General features: G+C 43.9%; 1 protein-coding gene across 8 annotated transcripts in view; it reads left to right on the top strand.

Annotated features, from left to right (window-relative positions):
- LOC120871550 (splicing factor SWAP) overlaps positions 1-14,569 on the top strand; it is an 80,070-nt gene that overhangs the window by 23,183 nt on the left and 42,318 nt on the right. For all 8 annotated transcript variants that reach the window (XM_040251582.1, XM_040251581.1, XM_040251579.1 and 5 more), the window contains one exon: positions 14,041-14,281. In XM_040251582.1, the coding sequence (XP_040107516.1) occupies positions 14,041-14,281 (241 nt within the window). The remainder of the gene's footprint in view (positions 1-14,040; positions 14,282-14,569) is intronic.

Below are 14,569 nucleotides of genomic sequence, written 5' to 3'. Positions count from 1 at the left end.
TGGCAAGCTGTTGTCCATGGGGTCGCAAGAGTCGGACATGACTGAGCAGCTAAACCGTCACCACCACCTGGTGGTCCAGTGGCTAGGACTCAGTGCTCCCAATGCAGGGGGCCTGGGTTTGATCCCTGGTCAGGGAGCTAGATCCCACATGCTGCAGCTAAGACCCAGAGCAACCAAATAAATAGTTAAAAAGAAAAATAATGTTCATTGTAAAAACGATTTTTATTAGTAGCACAAGGCCGAGCTGCCCTCTGTGCCCTTCAGGGAAGGCTAATGGAATAAGCATCAGGGCATGCACGTGTGTGGTGAGCTGCTGGAGTCAAGAGAGGAGCGGGAGCCCTGCCTGGGGCGCCTGGTGTGGGTGAGGGCAGAAGGCCCAGGAATAGGTTTTGGTGTGAAGACCATCAGCATGCAATTCAGAAGTGGAAAGACAGGTTAGAAACTGGTACTCACGGTGCCCTCAGAAGAGGACCTGGAAGAAGAAAGTACAGGGAAAGGAGAGTGACTCCTTCCTGGGCCATTTGTACTCCTTTAAACCTTCTCAGAAAAAATACAGATTTGGGTGATGCTTATTTTGAAACACTGGTATCCTGAGTTAATTCTTTGCAGTTCTGTGATTTAATGACAGGACTGTTTTGTCAGCTCTCTGTGTATTCTGTTGAGGCTGAAGCAGTCCCTGTAGCAGCTTTTATCCCAAAAAACAAAGGCTGTGGTGCCCACCTGCTGGGCCCATTTAGGTAGCTGGAATCTCTAAGATTTTCTGTCTTTTTATATGACTTGGTGTTTAATAATCACATTAGAATGTACTCAGTTGTCCTTTGTTATTTACTTTCTGCTTATCAGAGATTTTCCTAGATTTGGCAGTCTAGGAAGAAAAGTATCTGTTTTTATTTTAAAAGAATTTTTTCTCCAAATTCCTTAAATATAGATATATGAAACTTAATCTCTCTCACTTATTAGTCTGACAGTGAACTGTCATTCATGCTGTTAGCTGTTCTTATTTGGCTGTCTTATGCTATTTAGCTATAAATCCTTACCAAAGAGCATAATAAATAAAATTAATTATGCAGGAAGCAGTAATGTTGAAATACTACCCACTATTATAGGATGTGGTTTTTTTAAAATGCCAACTCAGTTCTTTTAATGTTCTATAAATAGCCTAAGTGAAATTAAACCATATCACATGGGTGCAGTAGATATTTTCTTGCTTCTTCCCAGTTTTTAAAATGTGGTTTTGCTGTTGGTTTTAGCATTTTTTTCCCTGCAAAGTCATGGCCTTGAAATGGTTTACTTACCTTCCATACTCTCCTTTAGAAATGGCTTTATTGTAATTCAAGAGAAGTAGAAGGGGGAAAGTAAAAATATTATCCAAGATGCTACCATCCAGAAATAGCCATTTTTAACATTAGGTGAACATCATTGACAGTGGAAAAGACTGAGGTAATCGTGGGGACAAAGGGGGAAAAAAGAAGCTCATATCTTTAGGATACAAAGATAATTTTGATGAAAAAATGTTCTTAAAAATTGATGTGTAGATAGAAATATTTGTGTTAAAGTGGAAATAAGCTTTATAATTTTACTTGAATTTGGCTGAAGAACCTATAATCAAAATCAAAGTGAAGTAATTCCTGAACTTCAGATAAAAGTTTCTTCCAAGAATTCAGTTCTAAAGGTTAGGAGAACATTAGAGAGGTTGGAATTGTAGGGTGTGGTTTTTTTTTTTTTCTTAAGCTTTTTATTTTTTATCTTAGACATTATTAATCAACTAAGAAACTAGAGAAAATTAAGTCGTCATTAAAATACCTTCCCTTCACCCCTTCCCTAACTTGTTTTTTGTTTTTGTTTTTTTAAAGAAATACGCTTAGATTGTGAGAGTTACAAGTAGTATTTATGTTCAGTTCTGTAACCATAATTCCCTGGTTGATTATTCTGAGTTCTTTGGGTTAAGTTTTTTGTCAGAGCATCTCTGTTTGGGTTCTTTATCTGATTTATTTCTTGGTCATTAGAATTTCATAAACAAGTAGGTTTTTTGTAAGGTTTCTATTTCATATGTACTTTAAAAGTGCCTGCCTTTGACCCTGGTGTAGAAAGGAAAAATTGTCTGGGTATAAAATTCTTGGGTTGCTTATTCTTTCTCTGATATATCTTTGTAAACTGGAATTTCACATGGTCCTTCCTCTCAGAGAAACCTAGGTTGCCTGACTTTTGCCACTGACTAGTTGTGTGGGTTAGTCGTTTGTTTTTCATTAGTTGCTCCTGGGTGCTGTTCTCTGAGATCTCATGTTCGAAAATGTCTGTGTTGCCCTTTGACATAAATAGCAATTTGGCTGAGAATAGTACACTTACTCACACTTGCTTGGAACTTGGGAGCATTGCTTAGTGTTGCTGTGAAAAGGGAGAGAGTGGCCAGATCCATCTCCCTCCTTAAGAGCCTACTCTTTCTGATTGGATGCCTTAAGAATTCTTTCTTTGTTCTTAAATTTTAATAACTTACAATGAAGTCCTCAGTTTTCCTGGAATTTATTGCATATCCTTTTCAGTCAAAGATTCTGTTCTCATTTCAGAGAAATTATTTTGTACCTCTAACTGTCTTTTAAAAGATGCCAGCTTCCTTATTTTGGATCATCTTTTTCTTCCATGTCTGTCATTTTCTCTGTTTTGTTTTAATCTAGGTTTCTCTTTGGCATTCAGCATGATCACGTCCACCTCCTGTCCCATCTTCTCCTTACTTTGATTTTTTTCAACTATGACTGTTCCGTTCCTTACAGTTTAAAATGTACCAGCTTGATAGGAGTGGTGTTTGGGTCCTCAGTTTGTTTTCTAAGCTCTTCAGCAAGGTTTGCAGACCTCTCCTGTAAAGGTCCAGATGTAAGCGCTTCTAGCGTGGTGACTGAGTGCTCTCTGCGGCTGCTTCTGGTGGAGTGTGAAAGCTGCACTGACTGTTGGGAACAGAGGCGTGTAACGGGGCCTCATAGAGCTTGATTTATGGACACCGGAATTTGAATTTCATAGAATATTTGCATCATGAAATTGTTTTATTGGATGGGTTTTGGTTTTATTTTTGAACCATTTGAAACTGCGAAGCCATCCTGAGCTCTCCCAGGCTGTGCTGAAGCAGACACACAGGCCTGGTTCCTGACCCTGCTCAGCATTATCCCTTCCATCTCATTGCTTGCTTTACTTCCTTTCTTTGTGCTCGATTGAATTCCTGTCTCTCCAGATTCGTCTGTGGCCCAAAAACTCAAAAGGTTGCTTGGGTTCTGTTTCCTTCCAGACTCAGTTCCTTGCTGTCTACGTGGCATGTTCCTTGCTGGACTCATTTCCTTGCTGTCTACGTGGCATGTTCCTTGCTGGATTCCTTTTGCTGAGCCTCTTTCTTTTCACCTTCCCCTTCACCCCTCACCCTGCTTACTTTGGCAGCTCTGTCCAGACCTCTAGTCCCAGCACCGGGCGCCCCTTCTCCACACCATTCACACCTGCTCTGAGATGCTTTGTCTGCCCTCCCAAGTGCAGCCCTTCTGGAGACTCTGTTCTCCGCTCTCGTGGGATCCTAACAATGCCCTGGAGCAGATGTCCTTCCCCAAGTCACCCCCCACTCCCCCCCCCCAGCCTCACCTCACCCTGGGCTCCTGGTCACACACTTGAGCCTCCTGCCTTCTCCACCCAGACTCTCCAGAATCCATTCTTATGTAACTTGTCTCCAGAACCGAAGCACAGTATAAAATATTCAGATCATTTTGCTTGAGGGTCACTGATGAAGACTCTAAGTAATGGTTGGAGACAGGGCATCCTGAGAAATAACTTGTATTTGCAAAAAATAGAGCGATTACTTTTCAACACTGGCCTTAAAGTTCCAGAGTCTCATGTTCACATGTCTAAAACTGATTCCCTTGAGTGGTTTCCCGGCTTTACAAGTGAGATATTCTCAGCGTCACTACAGAAGTCTTCAGATTTTCCTCTTCCAGTTTGATGACAGCAGAACAGATCTCCTTTTGTTCGGGGTTTTTTCCCTTGAGCACTGGGCTGGGAAATTTCCTGGTGGTCCAGTGGTTAAGACTCCCTGCTCCCACTGCAGGGGCCGAGGGTTCCATCCCTGGTCAGGGAAGTAAGATCTGCAGTTGACTTTTTTAAAACAAAAATTCCACTTGTGGAGGGGAACGTGTTTTAGCTTCAGAGTAAGTAGAAAATGCTAGGTGTATGACACTCTCCCAGGTGACATACCACAGCCTGCAGACAGAATCCAGCCCACCACCTGTGTGTGCGACCATGAGCTTTACAGTCGTCTTGGTGATGGGGACACTATGAACCCCAATTCAATGGAAGTTTTACTGTGTAAAAGGAATTGTATTCTTCCCACTAATGGACCTGTGCCCCTCCCCCCCCAAAAAAAAAACCCTGCACTCAATTATTTTTTACTGTATTTTGAACTTCAGCAATTTAAAAATATGTGGGAATTTGTTTTTACTCACTATTAAGTGCCTGTATAATATCCTTGGTATTGCTGCTTGATCCATGACCCTAACATAATTACTACCTGGGTTTCTGTAGGAAAAATTTACCAACCCTTGGTCTATCCCAAAATTACTTAAGAGACTTACCTGAATATGAGTATTCTTATTTTATTTACTCCTTTTTTATTAGTATGATAGCCCTACAAACTTTAACGTTATAGCAAAGACCTGTTTCATTAAGACTCCAGCATTTACAGTGTATTGTTGTGGTAGGAAGTGTCTGTGTGTTTCCAGCCCCCGCCACACCTGCCTTCTCACCATCACCCCCTAACTTGAGTGCATCCAGAGCAGGACTCTCGTCTTGGCCCCCTTCCCCCCAGTATCCCTGTTTGAGGGCACAGCACCAAGCCTTCACTTTGGCATTCAGGCTAGAGCATCAGGCGTCACCTCAGTTTTCTCTGCCCGATTCCCTCATCTTGCTGCGCATCCTTGGGGATCACGTTCAGGGCCTCTTTCAAATCTGACACTCCTCACCGCGTAACGCTACTCGACCTTGTCATCTGTTGCAGCCCCCGTCAGTCCTGGTGAGCCTTCCTGTAGCCTGTGCTTCCTCTGGCGGTCAGTGGAAACTGCCCTGCCACCTCCCTACCCATCCGTTCTCTTGATTTCCCATGCCATTTAAATTCCAGAAACTTGCCTCCACCCTCCACCTTGCCCTGCTCTGTCACACTGTTCTTCCTGTGCTAGGTGGGTTCTGACCCCAGGGCTCCTGCGCTGGCTCCTCGTCGGCCTGAAATGCTCCTCCTCGGAGCTGTCGCTGCTCAGGTCAGGTCTTCCCTGGCCTTGCACGGTGTCCTTCCCTCTAGTTAATCCTTTTCTCACATACTCTGTTCTGTGTTTCCATAACCCTTGTCAGAACTGGAGCTTACTTTGTTTGTACTCTTAACTTGCCATACAGCAGTTCCCAGAAGGTGGGGTTTGTCTGTCGTGGAAGTGTCCCAAAGTAATACATATATTTTCAAGGCAAATAATAAATGCTTTAACTGTTGCGAGTTTTTGAGGATTCCTTCATATCTCTGAATAATGCGTTTATAGCACTGTTTCTGGATTTACCAGCTCTAGATTTTCTCTGACGTCTTTCTTGCTATGACAAATGATGATTCAGCTCACTTGTGTCCCTATGAAGTCTGCGCTAATACCATAAATTTTGCTCATATTACTCGTTTAGTTTTGGTTTTGGCTACTTTGTAACGTTAATATATTTCAACCTCTGTTTCCTAATCAAAATTCAAAAGGGAACAATACAGAAATAGTTGATTCACAAATCCTGTGCACCAATTGGATTCCTCTGCAAAGTTTCGGACCTGTCTCTCGGTCCTGACTTCTGTCAGAGGAGCCCCAGCTATCAGGTGCCAGGACAGTCAGCCAGGTCACTGCTTTGACTTACTCGCCTCCAGTTTGCAGAGACATTGAGTGCTGTGGGCTCTTGCTAATGGTGCCATCTTTTTAAGCGAGTCTTGATGCTGGATGCTTCGTGTTTGCTGCTGCGGCAACTTCTCTGTGACATTGTTTTTTGCATTCACGGTCCGCATTGTGGCGACTGACAGCTGTGTTTCTGAGCTGTATGCCTTGGTACCAGTCTAGACAGGCCCTGTTCCCAGCCTGCAGCCCAGGGTGTTCTGGTGACTTTCAGGCATTGCTTTCCTGTGTTAGAGCTTGTTTACTCCTGTATTTTACTACAGCACGTCCTCCAGTAGTTTGCCAAGAAAGAAAGGGTACACAGGAAGACCGATTTTTTTATTTTTTTAATCCTTGAATGTCTGAAAAGTCTGGATACTGACTCAAACATGATAGGTCATTTGGATGGACCCAGAATTGTGGGTTGAATAGTGCCCCTCAGAGTTCAGAAGGTTCCAGACTTCTGTCTCCTAGAAGCCTTTGCCCCGTGTCATTCCAGTTCCAGTGATTTATACGGTCACTGAACAAGCTGGCATCGTGGGCAAACGATGCTGAGGCTAGCCATAACATCGTTTCCTCCATCGCGGAGCATCACAGAATCAGCAAGAGCCCTGGGGGAGTGAGTACACAGTGCTGGCGGACAGAGCCAGGGAAGCCCTCGAGCCAAAGCTTTCAGGGCCCCAAGGCCTGAAGGCAGGAGCCTCACAGAAGGGGAGCGTGGCTGGGGACCTGATGGGAAGGTTCCCAGCAGAGGAGTGATGTGGCTGGGTGGGCGGGGAGGGCTCTGTCTAGTCGAAGAAGGGAACCCTGGAGCTTCCGGGGCAGCAGTCAGAGGAGATCTGATTCTGGGGAGTCAGATGTGGGTCTGAGAGACCATGGAAGCCAGGCTGACCCTGTGGGAGGAGGCTTGACGCAGCTGCAGGAAGCAGGAGGTGCCCATGCATGGTGACAACGCTGTTCTGGACACAGTCCATCTATGAGGTTTATGAGATGTCCCAGTGCAAGTGCTGAGTAGGCACTTAATGTACTAGTTAAGCTCAGGGCTGGAGATGGCAGTTCTGGAATCAGCAAGTATAAACAGGATTTAAAGTCATTAAACTTATTAGAAAAGTCCTGGGATGTAGGCTGGAAGGCCAGGCGCTGACCTTGAGGGGGCGCAGCTGCTGCTGCCCAGACCTGCTCAGGTGGTAACACAGTGCTGCTTCTCACATTCTTGTGTGAATAGAGTAGATTGATTTTTTAAGAATACACTCATTTCTCCACAGAACTCGGGAAAGCTATTTTCATTTTTAATACAAACACATGTTTATCTTCCAGAATTGACAGCAAGTATTGCTCACCAGGTCTCTAAGCTCCAAGAACCCTTCCAGTGCTGACATTCTCTCCTGAGAATTAGTTTATTTATATGAGATTTAAGATTGCATACAGATATCAGTAAATTAGCTCTGATTTTTGCAAGAAGCCAACTGAATAGAAGGGCTTTGAAGGAATTAGGCAGGTCTGTGTGACCCTGGGTTCCACAGCTGTCTAAGCACACACAGTATCAAGGAGGAAGTGCTTAAGGATGTGCCTGGTGCTTTTAAGCAACTTGATTTTTTCCATACAACTATACCTGCCTTTGGAAAGTGTAGACCCCCACTGAAATGTCTCTCTTGGGTTTATTTGGAGTAGGTGTTTGTGGTACTCAGTGATTTTTATTGAAATCACATCAACATTTAACTTGGGGTGAAACCCAATCCCCTCTTGGAAAATTCACACAAAATCCTGAGATCAACAGCAGACCTAGTAAGGAACAGTCTGTCATGGAAGCTCAGGGGGAAACGGAACCACAGGGGCCCTTTGGAACCCTGCACCTTCCCTCTCCCCTGACCCCAGTTCAGTCTGGGACACAGTGGTGAGTTCCCAGGAACCAGACCTCTGACTGTCCTTTCCTCCATCTAGTCCAGGCATTGTCAAAACTTAGAAGAATTTCTGACTTGGAAACTATGTACAAAAACACACGTGCTCTAGTTGGTGGTCATTTTAAAGGGTTTCAAGGACTTAAAGAGCTGTGAGGCCCCACTGGGCAAGTGCATATCTTCAGCAAGTGTTATGGAATGGTGTCAGGTACCCAGCTTCTCGCTCTTGCAGGATGTCTCAGCCCAAGGGTTATTAGGAGGTGCCTGCGCCCTGCAGTCAGCAGGCTTCACTCTAAACACGTCTCTGGTGCTTGCTCTGTCCTGGGAGCTATGCAGGTTTTCTGGCACTGCCCTCTGTGCCAACAGCCCAGATTGCAGAGAACAGCCCCAGCAATGTGTGTTCAGGAAGGCAGAGCAGAGCCTCCTGGGGCAGAGGTGGTAAGTTGCAGGTGTTCAACATAGTGATTACAATTTTTAAAGGCTATATTCCATTAATAGTTACTATAAAATATTAGCTGTGTTCCCTGTGCTGTGCAATATGTCCTTGAGGCTTATTTTTTTAGTAAATTTTTAAAATAATTTTTTAAATTTGTATTTGTTTATTTATGGCTGCGCTGGGTCTTTATTGCTGCTTGTGGACTTTCTCAAGTTGCAGCGAGCAGAGACTACTCTCTAGTTGTGGTGCTCAGGCTTCTCATTGTAGTGGCTTCTCTTGTTATAGAGCACAGGCTCTCTGGCACATGGGCTTAATTGCCCCACGGTTTGTGCGATCTTCCTAGACCAGGGATCAAACCCGTGTCCCCTGCATTGGCAGGTGGAGTCTTAACCACAGGACCACCAGGGAAGTCGCACTTACTTGTTTTATACATTATAGTTTGTACCTCTTATTAATCTCCTATCCTTGTCTTGCCCCTTCCCCCCTTCCCTCTCCCCACTGGTAACCACTAGTTTGTTCTCTCTGTGAGTCTACTTCTTTTTTGTTATATTCACTAATCTGTTGTAGTTTTTAAAATTCCACATGTAAGTGATGTCAAATAGTATTTGTCTTTCTCTGTCTGACTTATTTCACTTACAACATAATGCCCTCCAGTTCCAGCCATGTTGCTGCAGGTGGCAGGACTTCATTCATTTTTGTGACTGAGTCATAGTCCACTGTGTATATATACTACATTTTCTTTTTCGTTCATCTGCTGATGGACACTTAGGTTCTTTCCATATCTTGACTATTGTAAACAATGCTGTGAAAATTAGGGTGCATGTATCTTTTCAGGTTAGTATTTTCTTTTTTCCCAAAATATGTTTATTTGATTTTCAGATTTTTGAGAAACCTCCATGCTGTTCGCTACAGTGGCTGCACTAATCTACATTCCTACCAACAGTGTATAAGGGTCCCTTTTCTTTACATCCTCACCGGGGTGTATTATTTGTTGGACGTAAAAAAAAAACCTAGGAAGGACTTCATAGCAGGCAGAACACACGCTTTAGAGGTGCCAGGGTCAGAAATGAGGGGCACAGTGCTATTCATAAACTGGGGGGCAAGACAGGACAGGGTCTTTGCTGAAATTGGCCGTCACATCCGTCCAGACCTCAGTGTCTGTGGTGAAAAGAACAGAAACAACTTTCTCCCTAAAATCTTTTCATCTGTGACATTCCATGCACAGAGAATCTTGGAGAAACGGCCTCATAATTGGCCACAGTGTTGAGTCTTCAGCTGTGACGTTGCCCCAGCAGGCACCTTGCAGCAAGCAAGTCTGCATTCTCAGCTCACCACACCTCAGATGTTTCATTGCCATCAAGGTTATTTTTGGATGTACAGAGATTTTCAAATTCCTGTTCACCTTTGCAAGGTATAATTAGAATTTATTGGAAGGGACTCACAGAGTTCTTGTGTAAGAAGTGAGAGGGCGTCCCGAATGTGTTGTCCCTAGGTTTCTGATTCCAGTCTGTCCTCTACAAGACCCCAGAGTGGATCCTGGGGTGGCCCTAGGGTTTGCAGCCTGAGCCCCATTTCCAGCTTGGGAATCCCTACATCCTGAGTAAGCCCAAGGCTTAAGAGCTGCCTTCGGGTTTGGAAGCTTTGTTTGATTTTCACACCAGGAGATGGATTCTTTTCTTCTTAGTGAGCTCAGCTATGCATTTTAAAATTTCTCCTTTATTTTAGCACACGTTTTTAGATGTTTGTAATGGATGAGTTCTTGGGTTCATCTGCCATTTCTCTGGCAGGCCTATTTTTAGTCTTTGTTTTAATTTAATATGATGGGTACCTCAGGTATAGACTGATGGTTAATCTGCATATTCATATCAAAACTTTCAAAGGGATGTTACTCAGTTTTAAAAATAATTTATTCACTTGTATTACATAAAGGATGCATTAAATTATAATTGTATAATATATAGTCAAAACTCAATTACAGACTTTTTTTATTTCATATTTGTTTCATTGGTTTATGGCTACATTTTTAAAATGTATTTTGACTTGTTTTCAGGCAAGAGGCTAACTGTCTGGAACAGGATGTGGAGGGTCCTTTCCTTGAGGTGTGGCATTTTGGACAGCACTTGCTGTCCTCTCTCCCCAGTATACACAAGGCTGTGCTCTGTCGGGGGGTGGGGGCCAGGGCGCTCCCTGATCTTGCTGGTGCTGCCTCACCTCCTCCTCTGTGGTGGTGGCTCTGCCCAAGGGGTGAGAAGAAGGACCCTGGTAGCTTGATTATCTGAAGGGGATAAAGGGAAACGTAATTCCATTTTTTCAAGGTTATGGTTTATCTCACAGAGGCTTCTCTTCACATTCAGATACCTCCTTTGGTTAGGAAAAGCCTGTATATGAATGTCCTACAGTCTATCCACCCATCAGACTCTGTTAACCTCCCTTTCTTCCCTCAACGCCCAGCCCTTTGTGGTCTCATCTCTGCCCGCACCTACCTTCAGAGGTGTGGTCTGAATGTCTCCTTGCTGAAGATCACGTAGAGAGGATGTCGAGGCCACACACATTACTCTGAAAATGTGGAATATTGTCGTGAACGTGAACGGTGGTTGGTGCACAGCATCAAGCCAGAGAGTCACAACCTAGGAATTGAGACGTGTGTAATTAACAGAGAGTAAGCCATTAGCATCTGCGGATACACCTGCAGCGCGTGTGAACTATGCAGTTGTTTCCGCTGAGGGCGGCAGGGCTCTGGTCCAGCTGTTAGGAGACGTAGGGAGCTGCTGCACCTCCCGCATCTTCCCTGCGTGGCCTCCAGTGCTGGACGCCGAGGGCAGCAGGGCTCTGGTCCAGCTGTTAGGAGACGTAGGGAGCTGCTGCACCTCCCACATCTTCCCTGCACGGGCAGTGAATAGCTTTCGCTATTTGTAAGTGTTTTTGTCTTAAAGTAAGTTAATTGAAAATCAAAATATAATTCCTTACTTTGGAAAATCTTTCACCATCCTCTAATGAATAGTAAATTAAATCTCTGTAGTCAGAACCAGTTGCTTATCTACAACAGGATTAGAAATTTAAATGCTTAATTAGATCATTGGGTCTTCTGTGGTTTTGCTGGTTTTGAATTTTTTTTCCCTCACCAAAAAAAAAAGAAAAAACTTACAGGAATTTTTATTGTTTTTGTTTTTTTGCTTTTTGTTTTTAAATAGGCTCTGTCTTACAGATACTAGCCTGTGTGGACAAAATATGTAAGAAGTCATTGTACGTCACTGTTTATAATAATAAAGCCCCAAAGTGATCTCAGTGTCCATTAGGACTTCTTAAGTAAATTGCAGTGCATCTCTGTGCTGAGGTGGGGACATGCAGTGGTTACAGAGCAGCACAGCTTTGTAGACGAGATAAACTTACTTCCAAGACGAATGTATGTTTGTTTATTTTTGAAGTGTAGTTAATTTACAATGTTGTGTTAGTTTCTGCTGTACATCAAAGTGATTCAGTTATTTATATCTACACATAGACACACAGATGTATATGGGCGGCTCAGATAGTAAAGAATCTTTCTGTAATGTGGGAGACTTCGGTTTGATCCCTGGGTTGAGAAGATCTCCTGGAGGAGGGCATGGCAACCCACTCCAGTATTCTTGCCTGGAGTACCCCCAGGGACAAAGGAGCCTGTGGGCTACAGTCCATGGGATTGCAAAGAGTCGTACACAACTGAACAACTAAACACACACATACATGTATATACATGTATGTATATGAGATTTGTATCAGATTCATTTATTACATCTGTTATATATATGTTCTTTTTCAGATTCAGTTCAATTATAGTTTATTGAAAGATACTGGATAGTTCTCTGTGCTATAGAGTAGGACCTTGTTGTTTTATCTATTTTATATATAGCAGTATGTATCTGATAATCTCAAACACCTAATTTATGTCTCCTCCTTCCCTCTTTGGTATTGTTTTATATGACTATGAGACTGTTTCTCTATTGTAAATAAGTTCATTTGTATCATATTTTGGATTCTGTATGTGAAAGTTGCTCAGTCATGTCCGACTCTTTGCGACCCCATGGACTGTATCCATGGCATTCTCCAGGCCAGAATACTGGAGTGGGTAGCCTTTCCCTTCTCCAGGGGATCTTCCCAACCCAGGGATCGAACCCATGTCTCCCTCATTGCAAGTGGATTCTTTACCAGCTGAGCCACAAGGGAAGCCCAGGAATACTGGAGTGGGTAGCCTATCCCTTCTCCAATGGATCTTCCTGACCCAGGAATCGAACCGGGGTCTCCTGCATTGCACGTGGATTCTTTAACAACTGAGCTATGAGGGAAGCCCATTTACATTCTGCATGTAAATGATATCAAATGTATTTGTCTCTCTTTCTGACTTAGTTCACTAAGTAATAATCTCAGTTCCGTTCATGTTGGTACAGATGGCATTATTTTGTTCTTTTTTGTGGATGAGTAATATTCTGCTGGGTTTTAAGAATTCACCCACAATGCAGGAGACACAGGTTTGATCCCTAGATCAGAAAGATCCCCTGGAGTAGGAAATGGCAACTGCTCCAGTATTCTTGCCTGGGAAATATCATGGAGAGAGGAGTCTTGGCAGGCTACAGTCCATGGGGTCACAAAAAGAGTCAGGCACGACTTAACAACAATAGTATTCCATTGTACATATATATCACATCTTTATCCATTCATCTATTGATAGACATTTAGGCTGCTTCCATATCTTGGCTATTGTAAATAGTGCTGCTTTGAACATTGGGGTATGTGTCTTTTAGAATTAGGGTTTTCTCTGGATGTAGGCCTGGGAGCGAAATTGCTGGATCATAGGGTGGCGCTAGTTTTTTAAGGAATAAGGAATCTCCATACTATTCTCCATAGTGGCAGGACCAATTTACAGTCCCACCAACAGTGTAGGAGGATTCCCTGTTCTCATACCCTCTTCCTCATGTGTTATTTGTAGACTTTTTCATGATGGCCATTCTGACTAGTGAGAGGTGATACCTTGTATTTCTAATGCATTGCCCTAATAATTAGCAGTGTGGACCATCTTTTTTGTGTGCTTATTGGCCATTGTGTGTTTTCCTTGGAGAAATGTCTGTTTGGGTCTTCTACCCATTTTTTGATTGGGTGGTTTGTTTTCTTGTTATTGAGGTATATTAACTGTTTGTATATTGTGGAAATTAAGCCCTTGTTGGTCACATCATCATACTTTCTCCTGTACTGTGAGTTGTCTTTTCATTTCATTTATAGTTTCCGTTGTTGTGTAAAAGCTTATTAAGTTTTTTTGGGTCGCATTTGTTTGTTTTTGCTTTTGTGTCTGTCGCCTTAGGAGACCTAAGAAAACGATTTATGCCAAGACAGATTTTTAAAAGAGGAAAGTAACAAGTGTAAAGAGTGGAGAGTTGGTGTCAAACAGGGAAGCCAGTGGAGGGGTTTAGTCCTCAGACGGTTATCTCACAGGACACACAGGGAGGGGAGCTGGTGTGCCGGATGGGGGAGTTTGTCCTAATCTGCCGTTCTGCAGTTTGTGTAGGCAGTGGCCTTCTCTGAATGCCCCTGTGCATGCTCACATTCCATTGTTCCTGGGCGTGTGTCTGGACATTGTCCAGTTCTTCCAAATTGTGTTGCCCCCTGGGCACCCTTTCTTATATCAGAAAAATAAAGAAAATACATGGTTGACATTGGACAGGAGGGACACCGCTCTTGAGCAAGTGTCCCTTTCTCCCTGCATTGTGTATTCTAGCCAACTGGCCCATCATTTGCCACTCTCATGCCCTCAAAATGTGTCTCTTCACAGCAACGGTGGCAGCCATGTACTACAGCTACTACATGCTGCCAGACGGCACCTACTGCCTGGCACCTCCCCCTCCAGGGGTCGATGTTGCCACTTACTACAGCACCCTGCCTGCCGGGGTGGCCGTGTCCAGCTCCACCGGAGTGACTGCCACTGCCCCACCCCCTCCAGGGACCACGCCCCCTCCCCCACCAGCCACGGCGGAGACGAGCAGTGGGGCGACCTCCACCACCATCACCACAAGGTATGCCCTTCTGCTGGCTGCCTGGAGCACGCATGCTCTTGGTTTGGGCTTCTTTATAATATGGGTCACACAGAGGGTCTCTGTTATCTGAGTATTTATTATCCAAGTCCCCACGTTACAGGGGTGATCATGACACAGGCACTTAGAGCAGGGAGATTTAACCAACTGAGAAAATTCCCTCCCTTTTAGCATCCCACTCCCCTCCCCTGAGCCCCAGTATCTGTTCTTTCCTATATGTCACCATCTCAGGTGGACAGTACCGGGCATAGTCAGTATGGAGTCCAGTTA

Source organism: Oryx dammah, unplaced genomic scaffold (genome assembly GCF_014754425.2).
Source record: "Oryx dammah isolate SB20612 unplaced genomic scaffold, SCBI_Odam_1.1 HiC_scaffold_12, whole genome shotgun sequence".
Taxonomy (NCBI): Eukaryota; Metazoa; Chordata; class Mammalia; order Artiodactyla; family Bovidae; genus Oryx; species Oryx dammah.
This window is presented reverse-complemented; position numbering and strand designations above follow the sequence as displayed.